This window comes from Onychomys torridus, chromosome 21, assembly GCF_903995425.1.
Source record: "Onychomys torridus chromosome 21, mOncTor1.1, whole genome shotgun sequence".
NCBI lineage: Eukaryota > Metazoa > Chordata > Mammalia > Rodentia > Cricetidae > Onychomys > Onychomys torridus.
Window position 1 is genome coordinate 5,096,251 of NC_050463.1, and position 25,426 is coordinate 5,121,676.

Genomic DNA, 25,426 nt, shown 5'->3' on the forward strand with positions numbered 1-25,426 from the left:
AGGTGCAGCAGTAGGGTGTGTGAATTACAATCTGGATCAGTGGGACACATTCAGGGGCTGCCTCCCATCTTCATGCAGCAGGATGTCCCAGGGTGGTGGCTATGACCCCCGTATCCATCAGAAAATCAAGTTCAGGCTCTTTTCTCTGCTTCCCCCCCTCCACACCCGCCCGCTCCCCTCCCTCCTGAGGTTCGGAGGCTAGGGGAAGTCAAGCGCCGTTTGGTTGCGCCTCAGGGCTGCTGATTGCCATTCCTGCCACGTGCAGTTAGCCGCCCTCCATGCCGCCTTGATTTGCCTGTGATGGCCTTGGCTGCCACTTGCCTGGGTCAACACACGGGACGATTGCTCGCGCCTTCTGGTGACCCCTGGGGACTCAGCGGGCCGAAATACGAGCTGCCAGTGGTCAGGGGACAGCCGGCTCCGGATGCTGTGCTTGCTGTACGCCTGTTTCCCCACCTGGAACGCAGGGCTCATAAAGGATGAGAGGATGAACACATTTTGTGAACGACCAGTGCCACCCTCGAGATGTCCAGGCACAAACTGATGGATGGGTAGCCCGAATAACAACCCACACACATAACTTCTCTGTGCCTCAGTTTCCCCGACCTGAACGTCTCAGTGGGTAGGGCACTTGCCTAGTATGCACGAAGCCCTCAGTGTCATCCCTAGCACTGGGAGGCTGAGGCAGGCGGATCAGGGATTCGGGCCATCCTTTGCTGCAAATGAGTTGGAGGCCAGCCTGGGCTACATGACACCCTCAGCAGTAACTCTTCTGTCAGTGCTTCCTGCACCTTTACCTTTTGGGAAGACCAAGACACTTAGACCCGTGGCCGTGGCTCAGGCGGCTCTGGCTGACTCCTGCCCCGCACTTCCCCTCCTTGGGGTCCCACTTCCCAGCCCCCTCTGCAGCCCTTGGGGGCCCAGCCCGCTCCCCTCCCTCCGCTGGCAGACCCGCAGCTGCGGCCTCCTCCCGCCCCTCCCCCCTCGCCCGCCACAAAGCGACGGACGCGGCAGTGACGGACGGCGCCTCCCGCCCCGCGCCACCGCCAGCCGCGACCCCGCGCGATGCTCCCGTCTCCTGCCCAATCCCCTCCTCGCCCTGGTCCCAAGGGCGACTCGATCCCCGCGCCAGTGGCATCTTCCTCCGGGGCCCTCCTGGGTCCGGGACCCGCAGTCCCCGCCCCGGAGCGGCTGAAGGTCTGAGGTCTGCAGGTCTGTCCTTGGGGCGGGGGCGGGACCCGGTGGGACGCGGGTGTCCTCGCCCCTCCCACAGCCCCGAGAGCCCAGGCCGGGACCCAGGGGTTTATGTCCCTTTGTGCGGTGGCGATGGCAGTAGGCGGTTAAAGGATTGGGGAGGTTAAGAGGTTGCGGGGGTGGGAGCAGGGGGTGGGTAAGGGACCCCGGGGGTTGGGGGTTAAGAGATGGCGGCAGTAAGGGATCGGGAGGTTAAGAGATGTGGGGGTGAGGGGTCCGAGAGTTAAGGGGTACGGGGTGGTTAAAGGAAGGAGAGGTCAAGAGATGGGGGGTAAGGGATCCGGATGTTAAGAAATGGAGGAGTAAGGGATAAGGGGTTAAGAGATAGGGGTGTTAAGGGATAGGGGAGTAGGGGATGGGGTTAAGGGATCTGGGAGGTTAAAAGATGGGAGGTTAAAGGATAAGGGGTTAAGGGATGGGGGGCGGGTAAGGGAATGATTGGGGATTTAAGGAATCAGGGCAGCTGGATCCTTGGGATCAGACAGCAGCCCACCGGGAGTACGACCCTCTGGGTGACCCAGCCTCTGGCAACTTTGTGTGTGGGGCTCTTGGAGACAACCGCGCTGACACCATACTGTGTTGCCTACAACTCAGACCCCAAAGTGCGCGGCTCCTCCTGCAGCGCTGGGGTCACCAACTGCTGCCCGATCTGAGCCCACTCCCCCCTCCTCTTCCCCCTCTTCCCTCCTCTCCCTTCTTCCTATCCCTTTTGTCTCACCCCCCTTTCTTCCTCCCCCAGGACGAGCTGCGGAGCACGCATGGAAAGCCTGGTCTGACAGCAGCCTATCTCGGGGACACTGATGGCCAAGTGGCTCCGGGACTATCTGAGCTTTGGCGGCCGGAGGCCCCCGCCGCAGCCACCCACTCCCGACTACACCGAGAGTGACATCCTACGGGCCTATCGGGAGCAGAAGGACCTAGACTTCGAGGATCCTTACGAGGACTCCGATGGCCGCCCCGAGCTGGAGCCCGCCGGGCCTGGGGACTCCAAGTACGACTCTCCCAGGCACCGGCTGATCAAAGTGGAGGCAGCAGACATGACCAGAGCCAAGGCCCTGCTGGCCAGCCCCGGGGAGGAGGTGCGTGGTGGGGCCCAGCACAGGTGCTCCGTCCCCATCACCCCAGGGTTTCCCCATCATGTCCCCCCACCCCCAAGGAGTCTAGAGCGTCTAGGCTAGTGAGCGTCCCTCTCGAGCCATACTCCATTCAGAAAGACCAAGGGTGGGCGCTGTTTTTGTTTTGTGTGAGACTTGGTCCAAAGTAGCCCAGGCTGGCCTCAAACTCACTACTTAGCTGACGATGATCTTGAACTCCTGACACCCCTGCCTCTACTTCCCAAGTATGTCACAGGATGACAGGCATGTGTCACACTCGAGGTTTATGCTGTGTGTGATAGAAGCTGGACCTGGTGCATGCTGGGCAAGTGCCCTGCCCTCGGAGCTTCAGCCCTGCTTAGTTAGTTTCTGTGGCAGGGTTTCTCAGCCTACTGGCTGCAACCCCCTTTGGGTCCAACAACCCTTTCACAGGGGTCATCTAAGACCATCAGAAAACACAGACGTTTCCTATGATCATAACAGTAGCAAAATTACAGTTATGAAGTAGCAATGAAAATAATTGTATGATTAAGGGTCACCACAACACGAAGAACTGTATTAAAGGGGAGCAGCATCAGGAAGGTTGAGAACCACGGCTCGTTTGGTTTGGTTTGGTTTGGTTTGGTTTGGTTTTGAGACAGGTTCTCTCTGTGCAGCCCAAGCTGGCCTAAAACGTGTAATCCTCCTGACCCCCAAAACCTCTGGAAGAGGGTAAGATGAGAGGAGGAAAGGACACAGGGAGACAAGACGGACTAGAATTAAACCCTGCCTCATACCCCCAGCTGTGTGACCCTGCCCAGGTCCCTAACCTCTGCTCTGTCTCTTTGCCTGTGAAACAGGCTTAGCTCCTTACTAAGGGCTTAGGGGCTGGTATTTGAACCATACAAGAGGGGGCTGGGGACTGGGTTTGAATTTCCAGAACCCACTTAAAAAGCTGAGTGTACTCATAAAGCCAGCGCTGGGGAGTCGGACACAGGAGGATGGATGCCCAGGACTCCCTAAACCAGCCTTCCTCTGAGAAATGTGAAACAGCCCAGCAAGGGCAGGCAGAGTGTACAGTGTCACAGAACAGGGGCATCCAGAGCTAACCTGAGCTTTTCCCAGCAGCCCGAAGCAGACACTGAGTACTCGGACCCTTTCGATGCCCAGCCTCAGCCACCAGCCCCGGATGATGGGTACATGGAGCCCTATGATGCTCGGAGCAGCTCGAGTGGTGAGTGAGCGCTCAGGGCTGGGGATGAGGGCACGGTCCTGCATGGGAGAGCAGGGTGACCAGTGCCTCCTCCACCTCAGAACGGCCAAGCAGAGCTGTCCAGCTTTATGATACTCCTTATGAAGAACAGAATGCAGAGCCGGAAGATGGAGCGTCTTCCGGCCAGAGCCGGCTGCCCCTGGAGGACGAGAGGCCGGCAGATGAATATGATCAGCCTTGGGAGTGGAAGAAAGATCACATCTCCAGGGCCTTCGCAGGTATGCTCAAGCTCAGGCCCCCCCGCAGGCCTCCTTCCTCCGCTGCCTCGGTTCTCACTAACATCAATTCTCCCCCATAGAAAATTCCCTTCCCCCTCCCACCCCATTCTGTGCAGTCTTGGAAGAGACATGGCTGTGTCATCACACTGGACTTGTAGTCATTATAGAACCAACCTAACAGGGTGATTGTAGACTAAATACTAGGACGCACTCAATTGTGTGGGAGCTGGTAAAAGGCAGCAAGGGGTTTTTAGGAGCTGTCACGTGGTAGACTTGGAGTCAGACATTCTCTCGCTAAATAGAGTAGAAAGATAGCAGTGTCAATATTAAGAATAGCAGATAATGCAGGTCCAGAAGAAATGGGGCCATGACTTGAACAAGTGTTCCCTTCCACTGTGTGGGTAGTCCTGCTTACCCACAAGCACCTTTACCCGCTGAGGGGATGACAGATTACAAACTTGCAACCCATTCCTTCTGGCCACACCCCCTGTGCTCTGATTTGCCAGCCAAGGCCATGTCCCGCCCATTCCATGGTGTCTGATTTCTAGGTGACCGCGCCCTTCGTTTCCAAATACCAATCGCAGCTCCCGTATCAATCCTGTCCTACCTTAGACTCCACCTCCATCTCCTGGGCTCTGATAGGCTGCCCCAAATTGAGGTTCCATTGGCTGATTCCTGCCCCGCCCACTGTGCAGGCAGGCCTTAACTTCTCACCCTCCTCTCCTAGTACAGTTTGATGGCCCTGACTGGGAACGGACCCCAAGCTCGAGCAAGGAGCTGCGGAGACCGCAGCCTGCGGAGCGCGTGGACGCAGCCCTGACCCTGGAGAAGCAGCCGTGAGTGCGGATGCTGGAGGAGGGGTGGCCCCAGGGACCCAGGAACTGCAAGGGAGCTGGGGGCTCATTCACTCACTCACTCATTCATTCATTCATTCATTTCTTTGGTGAGGGTCTCATGTAGCCCAGGCTGGTTCCCACTCAGCATGTCCAAGGGAATTGTCTGGCTGTGCCCTGGGGTCCTTCCTTCGGCCCCCAGGTGTGTAAAGTCAGCTGGAGTTGTCTGTCCCCTCTCCCAGGTGGTTTCACGGCCCCCTGAGCCGTACAGAGGCTGAGAATCTTCTGTCCCTCTGCAAGGAAGGCAGCTACCTAGTGCGGCTTAGTGAGACCAGGGCTCAGGACTGCATCCTGTCCCTCAGGTGAGACCCAGCCTCAGGGCCGCGCCCGGATAGGGCTCCTGGGCCAGTGGGTGGGGCTTCCAGGCCAGTGGGTGGGGATTTCTGGAAAGTGGGTGGGCTTACAGGAGGCTGCCTGGGGCTCCTGGGCCAGTGGCTAAATGGGCTCTACAGGGAGCGATCTTGGAACCCTCCTAGCAAGAGATCCAAACCTCGGGAAGCGCAGGGAACCAGCGCCCAAGGTACTTTTGAATGGCCCTGTCCAAAACTTGACATGCAGCCCTGAGGGTCTGTGTGAAGGCAGATTCTCACAATGTTCTAGAAAGCACTAGAGTTGGAGGCTCTTTCCTTAAGATGCCTAAAGTGTGAGTCCACTATAGCACCACACAACCTGTCAGCCCAGCACCAGGATACGGGGATGAGGGACGGGAGGATCAGGAGTTCATCCTCAGCTACTCATCCAATTTGAGGAGACACTGGACTACATGAGACTGCCTCAAGAAGGGCAGGGAAGGGACTGGCGAGCCAGTTCAGTGGCTAAGGGTGCTTGCTGTACTTTGGGAGGAGCTGGGTTCGGCCCCTACATCAAGCGACTCACAACCGCCTGTAATTCCAGCCCCAGGGAATATGACACCCTCTTCTGGCCACTATGGGTACTGTGCACGCACATACACATGTGTTAAAATATAAATCTGGGCTGGCAAGATGGCTCAGTGGATAAAGGTGCTTGCCACCAAGCCTAAAGAACTTGAGTTCGATCCCAAGGACCTATATGGTGGAAGTAGTGAACTGACCTCCACAAGTTGTCCACACGTGTACTCCCAATGCACATATAAATAAATAAATAATGTGAAAGGTAGTTTTAAAAAGGGGCAATAGGAGTAGAGTTAGCCTCTTCGTTGACTCCACATTGTTAGAACACCTGCCTTTATTCCAGGGTCTCCTCTATGAGCTGGAGCCCTGGCACACATGAACTCAGGTTCCAGAATGGGATTGTGGAGGATTGTGGGAGGATGCGAGGGAGGACTTTTTAGAGAAGTGATCCTCGGCTGAGCTGGAACCATCAGGGCCAGTGTGAGCAGGGTGGGGAGCCATCTTACTGCAGAGTCCAGGCTGGCCTGGGAGAACTCCGAGATCTGCCTGCCTCTGCCTCCCAAGCATTGGGATTAATAAATAAATTTATTTATTGTGAGGAGGAGGTCTCACTATGTAGCCTTGCCTGGCCCAGAACTCATTATGTAGACCAGGCTAGTAATGAATTTATAGTGATCTGCCAGCCTCTGCCTCCCAAGTGCTGCGATTTTTCATTTACTTTTGTGCATGTGTGGGTGTAGAGGTCAGAGGATAACTTTTGGGATTCAGTTCTCACCTTCCACTATGTCCGTCCTGGGGAATCTAACTCAAGTCAGCAAGATTGGCTACAAGCACCTTTACTCTCTGGTCCAGAGCTGAGCTTCAAAGGGAAAGATACACTACAAAATCATGGAGGTCAGGAAGTCCCTCCTGACTGTCGGTCCTTCTGGGAGGCACAGGGTGGGGCTGCCAGAGGTGTCCCTGGAGGCCCAGCACCTACCGTGCACGGGTGGGAAAGTGGCCGTGGAGAGACGAGTGGGTCTGGGGGCCTGAAACTCTGCCTTGACCCACAGGAGCAGCCAGGGTTCCATGCACCTGAAATTCACGTGGACGCGGGAGAACCAGGTGGTGCTGGGCCAGCACAGCGGGCCCTTCTCCAGCGTGCCCGAGCTGGTCCTGCACTACAGCGCCCGCCCGCTGCCTGTGCAGGGCGCGGAGCACCTAGCGCTGCTCTACCCTGTCACCGGCAGCCAGAGCTCCTGAGGGACCCTGCACACTGGCTGCCAGGTCAGAAAGAGGTCAGGGGGACCCACAATGCAGACTCCCCCCCAAGCCAAATATAATGCCCTGGGGGGGGGGGGAGCTGGGTCCCAGGGACCCCTCTCTGTGACCAAGCCAAACCTGTGAGTGCGGGCCTGAGGGTTCAATCCTGGGGCAAGTTGTCCTCTGATTTACAAACAAGTCACACACCATAAATTAATAAATAAATGTAATAACAATGAATTTTAAAACCTTCTCATTCCCTGCTATTCTTTTGGGGTTGTGGGGAGAGGCCAGGCAACGCTCAGACCTCGGAGCAGTCCCAAAGCCTTGGCAAGCACAGATGCCTGTGGGGACTGAGCAATGAATGACAAAGCCTTTGTCACAGAGACCCAGCTGGGGTTAGAAGCTAAATGTCCCCGGGGGCTGGAACAGCTCCGCCTCATCCCAGCCTGCAGCTGGGCCTCTGGCCTACCAGGCAGAGCAGATATCTGTCCCCTGGGAAGTCCACGGGAGTGGGGGAGGGGAGACAGCAGCAGTCCTTGTCACTTCAAGGTGACATTGGGCAGGACAGGACCATGGTACATGCTGGTACCTCTGCCCCTCAACACTCCTTGCTCAGAGGAAGCCACCTGGTGGTCCACTGAGTAGGAAGGGGCTATACAGGCCTGAGTGGGACTCCCTGCTCCTTGGACACATAAAAGCAAGGGAAGATGGGAAATTATGTAATTACATTATAATAGGAATGTGGGGGGGGGGGGGTCCTGCAGTTCTGAGCTTCCAGAAGTGGCTGCTGGGAATCGGTCCTCAGGAAGGGTACTTTGTACTCTTAACCACTGAGCCATTGCTCTAGCCCCTATTGTAAAATTATAAGGCAGTCAATCAGGTTAATCCCAGCACTCCGGGGGCAGAGGCAGGCCGATCTCTGCAAATCCAAGGCCAGCCTGGTCTACAGAACAAGTTCCAGGACACTGAGAAACCCTGTCTCGAAAACAAGGAAAAAATCAAAAGTGGAGCAGACTCTTCCTGGTCAAAGTGTGATGCCAGGCCATCTCCAGGAACCCTGGAACCCACAAATGACTTCACTATTGGTAGCACCCCAACCAACACGGCCATGGACTTTAGCTTTGCGTCTTTGATAAAGCAGAGCTTGGCTGTGCAGGCTTGTCACAACAGTTACTGGTCCTCAAGGTTGTTCAAGGCCAGCCTTGGCAACCTAATAGGAATTTGTATCAAAGAGAAAAAACAGGAACTAGGCTTGATTATCAGTAGAGACCTGCCTAGAATCCCCCAGTGAGGGGCTGGGGCGTGGTCAGGGGTGGGGCTCATACCTAAAATGCCCCAGTGAGGGCCTAGGGATGTGGCCAGGCGTGGAGCCCTGCCTAGAATCTCCCAATGAGGATGGGGTGTGGTTCAGCAGTAAATCACTTGCATAGCATGGTTGAGGCCCTGGGTTCCATGCACAGTATTTAAAGGAGCCTTTATTAACAGTCCCTGGGTCACATCATTGATCTCAGCCTGTAGCTGTCAGACATCCCCGCCCTCACACAGCTCTTGTCCAGGTCCACTTTGGGTTCTCAGGGGTCTTCAGTGCCTCTTTCGACCTCCAGGATCCCTCTTGGCATGTGGCCTGTCCCTACCTCCTAGGGCTTGTCACAGTGGACAGAGATGGCATGGCCAGGCCTGGGCCTGGGGCTGGGTTTGTTGACAGGAAGCTGCTGGCGTGGGGCAGGCTTGGGGAAGGTGGTGAGATAGATGGCCTGGGCTCTCTGGTCCCTGGCTGTGTCCTTCTCCTTAGGCAGGTCCTGAAGCCTGCGTGGACTCTCCCGAGGCCGGTAGAGGACATTGCTGTAGAAAGAATTTTCTGGGGGCAGGTGACACAAATCAGAAGGCGACTGTAAATTAAGAGTAGTCCCAGCTGTCCTGGCACAGGAGAGGCCAGCCTCCCCTCCCAGCCCCACCCCTGCCCGCACCCCCCGCCCCGCCCCCTTGGCACTGTGCTGCAGTCTGATGACGTCTGCCACACTGGGGTGGTAGCACCATGTACAGAGATTCCTTCAGCACCTGTGAGACTCACCTGGGCAGGTGCTCTCACCCGAGTCCCGACGACACCTGCTGAGACCCCACAGCACAGCACCCAGCACCACCGAGGCTGCCACCACAGCCCCAGCCACCAGAAGCGCCAACAGGAGCCCTGGGTGGGGAGACAGAGGACTGTCTGTGGAGGAGGGGCACGCAGGGTAGGGCAGGTGGGAGGAGGGGAAGGGCTCACCTGAAGGGCGGGAGGTCTCCTTCAGCTGGAGGCCACCTGCAGGGAAGAGGTTCCTGTTCAGGAGAATGACAGCTGCGGAGCCCAGACACCTGCAGCCGGACTCCCCTCCCCGCCTCAGGATACTGAACCTGCTAGGCTCGGCAATTTAGGCAGGTGTCGGCTAGACCCTCAGTATCCGCTTCTGAAAGTAAGTGAGTATAACAGTCTTCTTGGGCTATCAGTGGGGTGAGGTGTAACTGCAAACTAAGGATTCTATTGGTGGTATCTCCAAATTCTTCTTGAGACCCTCTCTCCTCCAAATGACTCTGCCCCAACCCCTCCCTCTACCTCTCATCCAAGCTCCAAATCCCAGTACAAAGTACACTAAACGCCATCACTCTAAATTCATTCTGCCAAGACAGGAAAGGCCAAAGGTGTGTGTGTGGCAGGACAGGTGATGGAGCTGGAGCTCAAGCCCCGGGGTCACATAGCCAATCAGTGAACACCCAGGGCTGCAGTCAATCTCAGGACTTACAGAAGGTGGGTCACCCCAAACCCTCCTCCTGCAGGCGCTGGTGTGAGCAGGGGTCCCTGGAAGCTGTTGGGGGTAGAGAAGCCAACTGGGTGCAGCTGCTGCCCCCACCCCCCACCCCCAGCATGCTAACTGGCTACTCCTCAGGCTGGTGGTGATGAGCCACACAGACAGAACACAGTTCATGCAATGACAAGGTCTCCCTGCCAGCTGAGAAGAACACACCAGGTGCTCCATCCTGGCAACACAGGCCGGCAGGAACTACTGAGTTGGTACCAGGCCAAGGCTACTCGGTCCCAAAAGGCCCTGCCATGACAGAAAGGGAGGAATGTGCGCCCTGTTCCAGGGCAACCAAGCTAAACACAGTGGGGTTTGCCTTTGTTTTGTTTGAGACAGTGAAACCCAGGCTGGTGTTGAACTCTTGGCAATCCTTGGGCTACCACGGCTTCCTTTGAGCAGTAGAATCACAGGCAAGTGCTGCCACATCCCTCTGAGGCTCACGCTCCAGAATGCTCCACACCTGGCTCTTCTATTATATATCGAGATAGGGTCTCCCTCTGTAGCTCAGGCTAGCCTTCTAAGTGCCAAGGACAACAGGTCTGCCATTTTTAAAAAATTATTTTTGTGCTTATGTGTGCATGCAGTACCAATGGTGGCCAGAAGGGCGGCGGTGGTGGGCCCCGTGGAGCTGTAGTGACGAGTAGCTGTGAGCTGCCACATGGGTACTGGAAACTGAACCAGGTCCTCTGCAAGAGCAGCCAGTGCTCTCACCTCTGAGCTGCCTCCCCAACCCCTTGCACAGCTTTTTGAGACCGGATCTCATGTAGCCCAGGCTGGCCATGAACTTCTGACCCTCTGGCCTCACTGCCCGCTTTTCTTTCTCTCACTCACTAAGGAACCCAACCTAGCTTTGAGTCTGGCATCCTCCTGCCTCAGCTTCCCAAGTGCTGGTGTTGCAAGTGTGCTGTGAGCAATTTTATACTCAGATAGGACCTGAGATTCCGGAGTCTGGGGATTCCAGAGCCTCCCCCCTCCCCCCCTCCGCCCCACATGCTGTTTCATCCCGTTCATACCTGCCTCTACCCGGACCGTGGTCCCGTTGCCCTTGGCCTCCTGCAACTTGGGGATCTCCAGGGTGGCCCGGCACACATAGTCCCCGCTGTCGTTAAGGCTCACGTGGTCCAGCCTCAGGCTGAGGTTCGCTGGCGGCCACCAGGACAGCTGTCCCCGAGACCTGCAGCCCTCAGGGTTGAGGCTGCCATTGGAGATGAGCAGGTGGCAAAAAATGACATTGTCCCGGACCCACTCCACACGCAGCCTCTCCCAGGACTGGCTCTGCTTCACCCAGCAGAACAGCAACATCTTGTCACCTTGTGTCACCCTCACCCTCGGGGGCCACTGCTGCACACTCAGGCTCACAGCTCCCTGCAGGCCTAAGAAAGACATGCATGACACACAAGGCTAGCAAGCCCCATGAGGGCCTGAGTTCGAGGCCCTAGAACTGAAGAAGACAGAGCGTAGTGGTGTCATCCCATGCTGGGGACACAGAGCCTGAATTATCCAAGAGCTTTCTATCAGTTGTTCCCACAGGCAAGCCTCTGGCCAAGGAGAGACTGGATCTCAGAAAATCAGTGGAGATGGACTGAGGAAGATTCTGGAGGTAAACATCGGGCCTCTATGCGCACACACACACACACACACACACACACACACACATACATACACATACATACTCACACATACATACATCTTGTATAATATTTGAGGGACCAGCCTCAGTATTATACATCCCAGGGGCTCAGGAGAGAGAACTACTAACGGCGAGGACTATTTTCAGGAAATAGAATCTCAGCACACCAAGCTCCATAGTCCACTTGCTTTAATTCCTCTGGCATAACATCCTATCTACACAGCTTCAGTTCTGATCTCGTGCCTAGCTCCTTTCTTCCCTGATTTCTCTTTATATGTATCTATTGCTCCCTCTAAATTCTATCTTAATTCTCTCGTCTTAATTCTGCCTCATCTAGGTCCTTCTCACCTTGTTGTTACCCAGCTAGGACTTTCCCATCTGACTCTTCCTCAGCTTCCATCTCGTTCCTCTAGTACTCTCTTCTAGCCCTTCAATCTAGTTCTTCCCATCTCAGTTTGTTCCTCTCAAGTTCTTACCCATCTAGTTCTTCCATTCTCTTTTCTCTTCTCTGCCCTGGAAGTCCCGGTATAAAAAAGGGAGGGTCCCTTAGCTGGCGGTGGTAGCACACAACTTTAATCCCAGCTCTGGGAGGCAGAGGCAGACAGATCTTTGTGAGTTCTAGGCCAACGTGGTCTACAGAGAGAGATCCAGAAAAGGCACAAAGCTACACAGAGAAACTTTGTCTCAAAAAACAAACAAACAAACAAAAGAAGGGAGGGTCTGAGCTAAATTGTGTAAAGCTATTACTTAATGTCCACCTGACCTAGGCGGTGTCCCCTTGTGGAATTTACCTTACGTCAAGAGACTTGTATGTGGGCTGCTATCACTGTTAGTCCTTGAAAGTTGGGTGCCCACCTGGGTGGTGCTTCCTGTAGTCCTTGAAAGTGGCTAAGGGAGATAATTGATTCCAGAGAAAGCCTTTCCTGAGGCTGTTCTCCAAAGTCCTGGAATATGTATGTCCAGAGAGTGATCAGTCCACACTGTTAGCCCTTCTAGGGAAAAGTCAATTGGGAAAACTATGAAGGCACACATGATTTTCATAACAGAAGACAGCTGATATATAACAAGCCAAGTAACACCAAAAACTCCTTGGGATTTGGCTTCCTCTGGAGGAATTCCCTGATCCCTCCAGGTAGTAGTGACTTTGCCATAACCAGCTGAGTTCTTATGATATATTCCTGCGGCCTGCAGCACATACACACACACATAGACATGCATATACACACACATATACACATGGACATGCATATACACACATATACATACATATACCTAGACATGCATACACACATACACCACATATACACACACACATACACACACATACATACATACACCTAGACATGCATACACACACAGAAAGAAACACACACACACACACACACACACACACACACACACACACACACAACCAACATAAGGGCCAGCAACTAGCTGGTAAAGTCACTTGCTGCCAAGCCTGAGGACTTGAGTTCCATCCTCTACAGCCCGCACAGTGAAGGGGAGGAAAGGGCGCTGGCAATGGCTAGGTGCTTACTGAGGCTTCAGGAGACTCGACACCTCTGGCCTCTGGGATGCCCCTGCACTCACATGCACACACACCCTGTATATATCTCCTGTGGAGCATGGTGACACACACCTTTAATACCAGCTCTCCAGAGGCAGAGGTAGATCTCTGAGTTCCAGGCCAGCTTGGGCTACATAGTGGGAACCTGACCCCCAAAAGCAAGATCCTGTCTCAAATGAACACAAGAGTGTGCGGTCCAGAGGCTGGTTCTGGTCCCCACAGCCTGGGTTCCAGTCCCTGCAGGCCGGTGTTTAGGTCATGGTTTGGGTTCCTCCAGAGACCCTGTAAGGACCCAAGCATCCAGAAATTCAGGGTGGTTCTGATGGGGGATCAGGCAGCTGAAGAGGGCTACTGGACAGCAGGGGAGGTGCACAAGGTGGGGACCCCCAGGTACTCACCCCAGAGCTGCAGCAGGATGAATGCCCAGCCGGGAGACCCCATCCCTGAACCATCAGGTCCCAGGCTTGCCCTGCTGCACCCGGGTCACCCAGCCCCCACACACACTCTTCCTGTCACAGAGTCCACCCCACCCCCCCACCCCCCGCTGAGGTGACAGGGGGCGTGGAGAAACACAGAGGGCAGGCAGACTTCCTGTGTTTCAGGCTGTGGGGAAAAAGGGTCCAGTTCCTTCCACCCCGCGCCTCAGTTTCCCCTAAAGCATTCTACATCAAAAAGGAAGTATGCATCCGTCTGTGGGTGTAGAGACTGGGTTCATGGGAGTGGAAATCTCTCTGGAAGATACTACAGAGGCCAGAGGAAGAGCCACAGCAGAGTACAGGACAGAGGGACAGCAAGGAATGAGTGCCAGGTGAGGGGAGTCCGGGACTGGGTCAGTGAGCCGAGCACTTGTCCAGCAAGTGCAAGGCCTGGGTTCCAGCCCCAGAACCCCACAAAACAGGTATGGTAGGGCACACCCGTTCTCCCAGTGGTAGGGAGGTGGAGGCAGGAGGATCGAGTTCAAGGGCAGCCTTGGCTACATAGGTAGAATGAGGCTAGTCTGGGCAACATGACACTTCTCAAAAAGTCAATCAATACATTAAGATCCCTCTGTCTCAGTTCCTGGGTCCCTAAGTGGTCTCCTTGTTTCAGTGCAGGGCATGAGGCCCAGGCTTCACATGGAACAGGTAGGTACAGGCCATGTCAGCAGACTTCTGTAGTGACTCACAGGAGTGGGGGCACACACCTTTAATCCCAGCACTGGGGAGACAGAGGCAGGTTGGATTTCTGTGAGTTCCAGGCCAGCCTGAGCTGCATAGAGAGACCTTCTCTGGTAGCAAAAACCAGTCACTCTGTTCTCAGTCAAACCACAAGGACATCAGTGACTTCCTGGTGGGTTGTGTATATCTATATGACTATCATAGTTGTCCCCAAGCCCGTCTGTGGTCAGCCAAGCCCGTGGGAGGTTGTCTGAGTGCACAAAGCAGTCTCAGCCCGTCAAGGCCAATTCTGTCTCTTACAGGTTCTGTTGCTGCTCCAAGGCCTGGGCAAAGTTGGAGCCTGGAGGTCCTAGCTGTCAGCCCTCAGCCTCAGTCCCAGTCCGGGGTCAGTGGTCAGTGCGGTAGAGTTCAGAGTCTCACACTCAACCACTGTGTGACCTACTTTCTCACTGGGTGCTTCCTGGACTAGTTCTGAACCGCGAGCCATCCAAGGACAGTTCTCAGAGCAGCTGGGGTGCCAATTTGAGTAGCAAATGAAGACGATGTGGGGGTGAATAAGGGGTGCCTCCGAGGCCACAAGACAGGACCTGAGGCCAAAGCCAGATACCCTGACTTCTGCCTATGCGCTCTCTCATCCCTCCCAAATATCACACCGGGATAGCCATGCTCTGGAGGAAGGCGAGTCCCAGCGCCGGACTACAATTCCCGGCAGCGCCGGTCGCGTGCGCATGCGCAATACATGCAGTGATGGAGCGCTGACCGGGGGCGCGGCGGCAGAGGCGGCGAGGGCGCGGAGGGCTAATTGGCTGCCGGCTGCGGCCAAGGAGGCTAGCTCGAGTGTTTGGAGAACCAGCTGAGGGGGACCCCGCGGCGGGGTCGGGGAGACCCAGGGTTGCAGCAATGGAGGACCAGAGGGTAGGACCGGGAGAGATGCGCGGAGCGGGCGTGGGGAGGGGACCAGGTGATGCCGCAGCGCCCCTCCCCCTCACGGGCCGCCTGCACCGCGGCTGGGGTTAACACGCAGACCCCAATCCTTCTCCTCGCCATGCAGCTCCTCATCGTCCTAGCCTGGGCTCACCTGGAGACTCACCCTGCAGGTCACCGCCCCCAGCTCCTCAGTGCCCAGCCCCAGCCCCACCCCCACCCCCGGGTAGGTGCGGGGAGCCGGCGCCCTCCTCCTCCACCTGCCCTGGGGATCCCTCTCTCCAACCACCGCCCTTCGCAAGTGAGACCTTCCGGTTGCCCAGATAAATTCCATCCACTTTCCAGGCTATCCTGACCCACGCCTATCACACCTCGCCCAGGAGAAGTTTGTTTCTCCATATAGCCCTTTACCCCAGGCTAGCCCAGTTGGACCCTGGGACTCGCCTTGCTACCCTCTCACTGCAGCTCACCGTCAACTTTCAAGATTGCAGATAGTGGCCTGGGGTGTTGGTGGGAGGTAGAGACAAGAGGTTGATATGAATTCCAGCCTAGCCGGGACTACACAGTTAGACCGTGGGGAAGGTGGCTCAATGGATAAAGTGTTTGCTGTGTAAGCGTAAGGACCTGAGTTCAAGTCCCCAGTGCTCATGTAAGAAGTTAGTGCAGCTGCATACACTGTAACCCGGGCCCTGGGAACATGGACACAGGAGGATCCCTGGGGACTCGATGGCAGCTAGTCAAGCTCAGGCTCAGTGAGAGACCCTCCCTCAAGTAATACATGGAAAGTGACAGAGGGAGACAACCAATATTGACACCTGGCTTCCACACATACGTGCATGCACACACATGTATGTGCACACACACACCCAACCCAAACCCCTATAAGCTCAGTGCTCATACCATGTAACCAGGGTCCATCCCTGAGAGGCTGCTGGCTGTATGCCTTCAGTTTCCTTCTCTGCAATGGGCCTGCATCCCTGGAGGGCAGCATTCAGCCAACCCACTGCCCATGTTCCTTCTGTTCCTCAGGAGGCACTAAGAAAAATCATCACCACCCTGGCCGTGAAGAATGAGGAGACGCAGACCTTCATCTACTCCCTGAAGCAGATGCTGCTGAACGTAGAGGTGAGTGGAGCAGTCGGTTCTGCAGACTCTGGTGGAGAGGTGCAGGGAGAAGCCAGGAGGTATCTCTCTCTACACCTCAGTCTCCCATCTCCATGGCCTCGCCTTTTCTCTTTCTGAGACAGGGTTTCTCTGTGTAGCCTTGGCTGTCCTGGAACTTGCTCTGTTGACCAGGCTGGCCTCGAACTCACGGAGAACCACCTGCCTCTGGCGTGTGTCACTGTACCTGGCTCTTGGTGGCCTCTTCCCATGCAGGCAAACTCAGCCAAAGTACAGGAGGACCTAGAAGCCGAGTTCCAGTCCCTCATGTCGGTGCTGGAGGAGCTGAAGGAATCCATGCTAATGAAGATCAAGCAGGACAGGGCTAGCCGCACTTACGAGCTGCAGGTGTGAACACACATTCATGCCCTCCATCCAGAGCCTCTGGCCCCCTCCTAACCCTTCTCCAAAATCTCTGGCATCACCACCTCCCTACAGTTTCCCAGTCCTTTCCACTCCCCCCAGAACCAGGGTAACATACCTGCTCAAACACCTCCCATGACTCCTGTGGACTTCCCAGCTCCAAGATCGCCCGGCATCTCTCACATTGAACCCAAACTTCATCCTGACTTTTCAGGATCCCACATTCCCACCTGTGGTAACCAGGGAGCCTGGGGGACTCAGGTGTGCGTCCATCCCAGCCTGGCTCTGCCAGCGCCCAAGACTCCAGTCTACTCTTCCCACCTGAAGCCCTGTTAGGTTGTGGGTCCTGGGGATGGCAGACCTCTGGGTGGCTTTGTGGTTGGTAGAGGGATCTGTCCCCATTGAATGCTGCCCACAGAACCAGCTAGCCGCATGCACACGGGCCCTGGAGAGCTCTGAGGAGCTCCTGGAGACAGCTAACCAGACCCTGCAGGCTGCAGACAGCGAGGACTTCCCTCAGGTGGGTGTCAGTGAGAGGACCCATAGGGTCCCAAGGTCAAATGCACTGTGTCCAGTTTTTTGTTGTTGTTCTTATTCTGGTTTTTGGTTTTTGTTTTGGTCTGGTTTGGGTTGGTTATGTTTGTTTGTTTTGTTTTTTGGTTTATCGAGACAGGGTTTTTCTGTATAGCCCTGGCTATCCTGGAACTCTTTTTGTAGACCAGGCTGGACCTCACAGAGATCCACCTGCCTCTGCCTCCCGAGTGCTGGGATGAAAGGCGTGCACCACCACTGCCCGGGTGTTTTGTTCATTTTTATCACACATATTTATTTGTGGGGGGGAGGGGCAATGTGCAGCCCACAGCACTCCTTCCCTCCTTTCATGAGTGTGTGGATCACCTCAGGTTCATCAGCAAGCGCCTTTACTCACTGAGTCTCGCCAGCCCACAAATCATTTTGTTTAGATAGTGCCCCCATGCAGCATGAAAGGCAAGTATGTCTTTGAGACTGTTCAGTAGGGGGCTGGGGCTGGGGCATGGTGGACAGAGTGCTCACCTAGCTTGCACCAGACCGTTCCCAGCATGGCACAGGCCAGGTGTGGTGATACATCTCTATCACCCCAGCAATTGGGGGGACGATTGGAGTCTGCCTCGGCTATGAAGTGAGTTCCAGGCCAGCCTGGGCTACATGAAACCCTGTCACAAAAAGTAAGACAAATTGGCTCAATGAATAAATAATTAGTATAATTTCATGCCACCCGGTGGTGAGTGTGCCAGTACCACTCAGAATGAGCTTTTACTTTGTGGAGCATTCATTATTTTTTCTAAGATTTCTCTCAAGCTGGACAGTCTATATTTTGGTTTGTTAAATGTGCTGACTCAAGCTGGCAAGGAAGAAAGAAAAAAAAGCTGGTGGAAGGGTACTTGTGGCTAAGCCTGATGACCTGAGTTTAATCCCCGCCCCCACATGGTAGAAGGAAAGAACCAACTCCCGGAGGTTGTCCTTGGACCTCCATGCACATATACACACATAGAAGTAAATGTAATTTTAAACCAGGCGGTGGTGGTGCACGCCTTTAATCCCAGCACTCAGGAGGCAGAGCCAGGCAGATCTCTGTGAGTTCGAGGCCAGCCTGGTCTACAGAGCGAGATCCAGGACAGGCTCCAAAGCACCACAGAGAAGCCCTGTCTTGAAAACAAACAAACAAAAAAGAAAGAAATGTAATTTTAAAAGCTAAAAATAAGTAAGTGTGCCTGCTGTGTGTGATGGGCACCGAGTGGGGGCTGGGGTGGGGCTGGCTTAGTCTCATAGTCTCATTGACACAGCCCAGAATTGGGCAGTTCAGCTCTGGCTCCTGACAGAGATCTTTGCCAAATGCCAGCTGCTGTGCCTCAGTCTCCCTGTCTGTATAGTGGCACAGATCTGGGTGACACGCACCTTTGATTTCTACTCTGTCTTTTTCTAGGCTGCCAAGCAAATCAAAGATGGGTAAGCTGCTGAGTCAGATCCCTATCCCAGAGTCCTGCCTGTGTGGGGACACCCACTGGGGGAGGCCAGGCCCCTGAGCACTGCACAGGAGTACAGGGCAGGGGTCCCCAGATGTCCCAGCCTGGCCCCTCTGCTACAAGCTACCATGGGATTGCTCCTCCCTCCCTCCCTCCCTACAGTGTGACCATGGCCCCTGCCTTCCGACTGTCGCTGAAGGCCAAGGTCAGTGACAATATGAGTCACCTCATGGTGGACTTCGCTCAGGAACGCCAAATGTTACAGACCCTCAAGTTCCTGCCTGGTGAGATGGGGACCTGCCTGGGGGCCCAGGACTCTGTATTGTTGGGAGGGACAGAGAACAGGACTGGAGTGCAGAGAGGAAGGCAGACAGGCAGACAGACAGACGCATGCGCACAGCTCAGCACAGGTTAGGGCCTAGTTCAAGCCCCACCTATAGGGGTGGGATCTGTGACTGTCATGCCTATGGACAGAACCACATCAAGTCCCGCCCATACAGGGGTGGGACCAGTGGCTGCTGTGGGTTGGGTCTATGACTATCTTGTCTATGGATGGAGCCCACATCAAGTCCCTCCCATGCAGGGGTCGGCGTGGGGTCTGTGGGTGGAGCCCTGGTCAGGCCCTGATCACACTGGACTTGGGGCCATTGCTTCCTGGTGAGCAGGACCTAAGCAAGCCAGGCCCACACACTGGCCAGAGTTGTCTTGGGGGTGGGTAGGGTCTGTGGATGCTGTGGCTATGGGTGGGTGGCCTTCGGTTTGGCTCCTGCACCAGGCACTGGTGGCCTGGGAAAGCCCTGTCCTGGCAATCCCAGGAGACCTCACCTCCTAGAGAGCTGGCACTCTATGGAGGACCACTGTGAGGTGGAATCCCAAAGAAAGCCACACCCCGGTTCATAGAGAATTCTGGAAAAGTAACGAGTTTACTGTACTTCTCTGTACTGAGAAGGTACAGAGAGAGCTCTGCCCTGACCCATGTGACCCCAGGAGGCCCCAGCCTCAGCCCCAGCCCCTCAGGGCTCCACCAGAGTAGTCTGAGGACTCAGACACTGACCCCTCTTCCTGGGCCCTGGTAGTGCCAAGTGCCCCCATCATTGACCTGGCCGAGTCCCTGGTGGCCGATAACTGTGTGACGCTGGTGTGGCGCATGCCCGATGAAGACAGCAAGATTGACCACTACGTGCTGGAGTACCGCAGGACCAATTTCGAGGGCCCACCCCGCCTCAAGGAGGATCACCCCTGGATGGTTGTCGAGGGCATCCGACACACTGAGCACACCTTGACAGGTGGGGGAGCATCCCTCAGTGAATGAACATGGACGGGCAGGTGAGGGAGCACACGTAGGTGTGTGGGGAACATTGCCTGATGGATAAGGGGGGACCCTCTCAGGCATGTGGGAGAGCACTCCAGGGTAAGTGAGGAGCATTTACAAGCAGATGAAGAAGCGTGGCCAGGCACATGGGGGAGCGCTCTCAGGTGTATGAAGGAGCAGATAAGCTTGTGGGGGAATACAGCCCGATGAGGAACATTCTGAGGCAGCTGCAGGAGCACTCCCTGAAGAGTGAAGGAAAACTCCTCGGCAAGAGAAGGAGCACGCCCAGGCAGGAGAGGAAGCATTCCCTGATAGGTGGAGGAGCACTCTCAGGCAAGAGTGGGAGCACCTTTAGGTAGAGGGAGCATGCCTAGGCAAGAAAGGGAGCCCTTGCTTTGGGGAGCAGTCCCAGCTCATCTTAGCTGTCCATCTCCCAACCGCCCACCCCCGTCCTGGCTCCATTGCCCCATCAAACACCAAGGTGTGTTGGTACTCCTGGCTTCCTGCAGCTCCTGGGGTCTGAGAGCAGGCTGGTGGGGTTAGCCCGTCAGAGCCGTCAGCAGAACAGAAGGCAAGATGGATGGGTTTGTCCTGGGTGAAGGGCTGGTTTCTCAAAGCCATTTGAAAGCAGGGAAGACTGAGGCATGGGAGACACTTCACACTTAGCTTCTCTGTAGCTCTACCGTCCAACTGCTGGCCCTTCATCCTAGCTGTGTGTGTGCCAGTGAGGAGGCCAGGGGTCAGTGTTGGCCGTCACCCTCCGTGCCCTCCCCTGCCACCACCTTTTTTGAGATGAGTCTCAATGGCCTGGAGCTCACAGTTAGCTAGGCTGTCTGCGTGCGCCATGCCTGGCTCTTTCCTGGGTGGCTGGATTCAGTCCTCACGATCCTGCAGCTTCACCCACCAAGCATTTCCTCATCCTCCACTCACTAGTGAGCAGTGAACTCCCAATTCTCGAATTCAGGGGCCCCTCGGATATTCAGGGAGTTTCTGGGTAATTAGAAGTCAGAACATCTAGGCATCCTCACAGCGGGCAGGAGGAGGCTCAGGAGGCGGGAATCATCAGGGCCCTAATGAGTTTACAAAGCCTTTCAGAGCCGGGAACCCCTGATTTTCCTCCCTAACTCTCCAACTCTTGGGCTATAATCACCAGCCTGCTAGTTATCTGTAATTAGCATTCATGGTTAGTAATGAGCATGCTAATTGCAGGGGGAATGGCCATGCCAGCCAGTGCCAGAGCCCCAGAACCTACTGGCCTCCCTTCAATACAGAAATCAAAACAAACCTAACCCCCCTTTTTTTTATAGGACCCCGGAATCTGTACCTCAGGCCCCTCTGCCTCTTACTGGTTTTGTTGTGACTTTTATCTGGGATAATCCCAGACACGCAAGCGCAGTGAGGACGCCCGTCTCCCCACTTGGGGTGGTTTGTGCAATATCTAGTTTAGCTCCAAACCAAAGAAATGAAGGGAGGCATGCCTCAGGCGTCACAGTGCTCACCTGGCGGGGAGAAAGCCATGGGTTCCATCCCCAGCTTGGTGCACGCTCGTCTTCCCAGCACTAGGGAGGTGGAGGCAGGAAAATCAGGAGTTCAAGGCCAACCTTGGCTATATACAGTGTTTGGGGTCAGCTTGGACGGAAACAGAAATGAGGAGGTGGTTGCGCACACCTTTAATCCCAGCACTAGGGAGGCAGAAGCCGGTAGATCTCTGAGTTCGAGGCCAGCCTGCCTACAGAGCAAGTTCGAGGCCAGCCTGGGCTGTACAGCGAGAACCTTTCTCAAAGACAGACAAAAAAAGAGTCAGAGGGGCCTGTGTTCTGGACCCAAGCTCTCTGATGTGTCACAGTGAGCTACAGAAAGTTCTGGTGCACAGGGTGGTTACTGTGGTTTGCTGTGGCAGCCAGGGAGCTGATAGGGAGCTGACGGACACATAAGGCCAGGCTGGATGTGGGGCTTGGTACCCTGAGTGGAAGGGTATGCAGAGTGGTGAGCAGGGAGGCCAGACATCAGCAGTGATAATCAAGGGGCCTGAGAGGCTGCTCAGTGGTTAGAACACTGGCTGCTCTTGCAGAGGATCTGGGTTCAGTTCCCGGCACCCACATGGTTGCTCATGACCACCTGTAACTCCAGCTCCAGGGCACTAGACACCCCCTTCTGGCCTCCGCAGGCACCGCACACTGGTAGTACACAGACACACGTGTGGGCAAAACACCCAGATACATAAAAATAAATCTTAAATGAGACACAGACAGACTGACAGACTAGGGTAGGGCCCCTCTGGTATTATGTCCTTTCTTCCCTCCTAGGTCTCAAATTTGACATGAAATACATGAACTTCCGTGTGAAGGCCTGTAACAAGGCGGTGGCTGGTGAATTCTCTGAGCCGGTGACCTTAGAGACACCAGGTGACTGCCTCCTACCCATCCCTGACTCAGTATCTCCCACCCATCCTGGTCCTGGGAACCCATCCTTCATAAGGGTCTTGGAATGGGGTGATGAGGCCCTTATTGCTCTGGCTGCTGGGGAGCTCACCTTTAGTCTGCAGTGGCCATCTCTGTCTTCGCTCAGATATCTTAGACTCTTCTGGTTTTTTGTTTTGTTTTGTTTTGTTTTTTTAAAGATTTATTTATTTATCATGTATACAGAGTTCTGTTTGCATATATCCCTGTAAGCCAGAAGAGGGCACCAGATCTTATTACAGATGGTTGTGAGCCACCATGTGGTTGCTGGGAATTGAACTCAGGACCTCTGGAAGAGCAGCCAGTGCTCTTAACCTCTGAGCCACATCTCCAGCCCCCTTGTTTTCTTTTTTAACTTTCTATTTATGAGGGTGACCTGTGGATTTTATTTTACACGTATTTGTATGTGTGTGCACATGTAGGGGTTTTGTGCTTGTGGAATCATCATCAGGAGTCACTCCTCAGGCATTGTCTACCTGGCTGGCCTGAGCCCTAAGGCTCCCCTGTCTCTGCCTGTCCCATGCTGTGGTTACAAATGTCACCAACATGTGTGTCTTGTTTTTAACATGGACTCTAGGAATTAGAAGTCAGGGGGGTTTATGGGAGATAGCTCACCTTAGCGCCCAGCCCTTCCTTCAGTTAAAATTTTCTTTCTTTTCTTTTTTCTTTTGGGTTTTTTCAAGACAGGGTTTCTCTGTGTAGTTTTGGTGCCTGTCCTGGATCTCGCTCTGTAGACCAGGCTGTCCTCGAACTCACAGAGATCTGCCTGCCTCTGCCTCCCGAATGCTGGGATTAAAGGCGTGTGCCACCACCGCCGGCTTCAGTTAAAATTTTTAAAATGATTATTTTGTGACTTTTTCTACATGTGTGTCAGTACAGTGCCCACAGAGGCCAGGTAGAGAGCTGGAGTTACAGTTATGAGGTACCATGTGGGTGTTGAGAATTGAGCCCAGGTCCACTGAAAAACTAGCCAGTGCACTAACTAGTGAGCAACCTCCAGCCCCCTCCCTTCCTTTAAAAATAAATTATTTATTTAGTTCTTGGGGACAATCCCCCAGCCTCATGAGGGCTAAGATTCCAAGTGTAGACGGAGGGAGTAGTCTTCTTGTCTCTCCCTCCCTCCTTCCAACCTCTGTAGAGCCGGGGGCAGAGCATGAGTCATAAAAACAGATTCTACAGTCTCCCACAGTGACTCTTGTGTATATCATCTTTGGAAGTCCCTCTGCTCTCTAGCCTAACTCCCTCCTGCTGTAGCTGTGTTCTTTCTTTGGGGTCCACCCTCAGCACAGGGCAGAGAGACAGGCTTGAAAATGTCTCTAGACCCCAGAGACATTTAGACTACAGCCCTTTTACCTGGTTCCTCTGGCTCATGGTCAGCTCCCGCAACCTTCCTGTCCTGCGTCTCCCGGTATTGCCTCTCCTGTCCATCTCCCTCCACCAGCTGCCCATCTTGTCTCTCTGTCTATCTGGGTTTCCCATCTCTGTGACCCCCACCTCGTCTCCCTGGCCCCAGCATTCATGTTCCGCCTGGACGGGTCCACATCTCACCAGAACCTGCGAGTGGAGGACCTCTCCGTCGAGTGGGACGCCATGGGCGGGAAGGTTCAAGATATCAAGGCTCGAGAGAAAGATGGCAAGGGCCGGACAGCATCCCCTGTAAACTCCCCAGCCAGGTAGCCCATCTCCTCTGGTCCCAGAGTCTCTAGTGGACGCGCTCACCATGGCCAGTTTCCTCAGGACTTGGGTGGAGGGAGGGACCCGGGGGTATAACCACTTCCTTGTAGAAGAGTGAGTGAGCAAGATTTTGAACAGGGTTCTGATGGATGAATAGGAGGTTTTTTGCAGCATCTGAGCAGTTAGCTCAGTTGGTTAGGTATCTTCCAGCTGAGGAAAATGGCTGGCTTGGACCAGGGAGGCTACCCCAGGGAAAGGTGAAACCTGAGCTGAGCTCCCCTGCTGTCCACAGAGGGACTCCATCTCCCAAGAGGATGTCTTCAGGTCGTGGGGGACGGGACCGCTTCACAGCTGAGTCTTACACGGTGCTGGGTAAGGATGGGAGATGAAGGGGCCTGGGGAGCTGGAGGCAAGGTCTGAGCAGGAGTATGTGGGCATAGGAGGTGTGCAGCCTCGGCTCCATCCTGCCCCTCTGTCCCTGTGCCTCAGGGGACACGCTGATCGACGGTGGGGAGCAGTACTGGGAGGTGCGCTTTGAACCGGACAGCAAGGCCTTTGGCCTGGGCGTGGCCTACCGCAGCCTGGGCCGCTTCGAGCAGCTGGGCAAGACGGCCGCATCCTGGTGTCTGCATGCCAACAACTGGCTGCAGGCCAGCTTCACCGCCAAGCACGCCAACAAGGTCAAAGTGCTGGACAGCCCCGTGCCCGACTGTCTGGGCGTACACTGCGACTTCCACCAAGGTGCCATCACATCCCCTTCCCGGTCGCGGTGCTCTGGCCCCTCCCCTGGTCCTCATGCCTGTCCTGACTCCTGTCCCTCTGCTCCCTCACCCCAGGCTTCCTGTCTTTCTACAATGCCCGCACCAAACAGCTCCTGCACACCTTCAAGGCCAAGTTCACACAGCCCCTGCTTCCAGCCTTCACGGTGAGCCTGTTGTAGCGGGCGGGTAGGGGTAGGCTGAGGGGGAAGGCGTGAGAAGGGGTGGGCCGATGGGGAGGGGTGGGCCTTTCTCTGGGTGCCGTGACTCCTGGCTGAGCCTCCCTGTTCTCCACTCTCCTCAGGTGTGGTGTGGGAGCTTCCAGGTAACAACAGGCTTGCAGGTCCCCAGTGCCGTACGCTGCCTGCAGAAGCGGGGTAGTGCCACCAGCAGTTCCAATACCAGCCTCACCTAGGCCAGGGCCACCTGCCAGCTGGGGCACTTCAGCCGGCATCTCCACCTACCTGCTGTTTGGAGCCTTAACTCTAAAGGGGGGGGTCAGGTCAGGGTCCCCTCCCCACCTCACTTCATAATAAAGATAAAACACTGGCCATGTTACTGTACTGATTTGGGGGAATGGGGTGCTTAGGTGACCTGGGCCTTGCCTTTCTTAGCTGTGAAATGGGCTTTCCTTGTGGATTGGTGTCAGGTTTGCCAGCTCGGGCAACACCTGATGAGCCCCAATCCTAGAGGCCACGCTAGACACACACCTTACAGTCACGTGGAGTTTTGTTGTTGTTGGTTTTTTTTTTT

General features: G+C 55.1%; 3 protein-coding genes across 5 annotated transcripts; 2 read left to right on the forward strand and 1 right to left on the reverse strand.

Moving 5' to 3' along the window:
- The first annotated feature begins 962 nt into the window (after positions 1 to 962).
- On the forward strand, positions 963 to 7,046 carry Shd (Src homology 2 domain containing transforming protein D). 3 transcript variants are annotated; one of them, XM_036170870.1, is made up of 7 exons: positions 963 to 1,212; positions 1,994 to 2,333; positions 3,453 to 3,561; positions 3,642 to 3,818; positions 4,546 to 4,654; positions 4,894 to 5,013; positions 6,636 to 7,046. In XM_036170870.1, exons 2-7 carry the CDS (start codon positions 2,055 to 2,057, stop codon positions 6,823 to 6,825), a joined length of 984 nt encoding a protein of 327 aa, XP_036026763.1. In that variant the 5' UTR covers positions 963 to 1,212; positions 1,994 to 2,054; the 3' UTR covers positions 6,826 to 7,046. The 3 variants fall into 3 exon arrangements, with proteins under 3 accessions (XP_036026763.1, XP_036026766.1, XP_036026765.1); XM_036170873.1 differs by having other exon boundaries at positions 964 to 1,212; positions 3,456 to 3,561; XM_036170872.1 differs by lacking the exon at positions 963 to 1,212 and adding an exon at positions 1,248 to 1,356.
- Positions 7,047 to 8,307: 1,261 nt separating this feature from the next.
- Positions 8,308 to 13,310, reverse strand: Tmigd2 (transmembrane and immunoglobulin domain containing 2). The gene is made up of 5 exons (XM_036170240.1): positions 13,261 to 13,310; positions 10,679 to 11,038; positions 9,095 to 9,130; positions 8,900 to 9,016; positions 8,308 to 8,686 (listed from the first exon to the last, which is right to left on the reverse strand). The coding sequence occupies exons 1-5, from the start codon at positions 13,301 to 13,303 to the stop codon at positions 8,466 to 8,468; spliced, it is 777 nt and encodes a 258-aa protein (XP_036026133.1). The 5' UTR covers positions 13,304 to 13,310; the 3' UTR covers positions 8,308 to 8,465.
- A 1,446-nt stretch (positions 13,311 to 14,756) lies between these two features.
- Fsd1 (fibronectin type III and SPRY domain containing 1) lies at positions 14,757 to 25,224 on the forward strand. Its single transcript, XM_036171248.1, has 13 exons — positions 14,757 to 14,934; positions 15,973 to 16,068; positions 16,321 to 16,452; positions 16,886 to 16,987; positions 18,431 to 18,453; positions 18,633 to 18,754; positions 19,547 to 19,756; positions 22,089 to 22,187; positions 23,755 to 23,914; positions 24,208 to 24,287; positions 24,405 to 24,656; positions 24,752 to 24,840; positions 24,978 to 25,224. Exons 1-13 carry the CDS (start codon positions 14,920 to 14,922, stop codon positions 25,086 to 25,088), a joined length of 1,491 nt encoding a protein of 496 aa, XP_036027141.1. The 5' UTR covers positions 14,757 to 14,919; the 3' UTR covers positions 25,089 to 25,224.
- Positions 25,225 to 25,426: the final 202 nt, after the last annotated feature.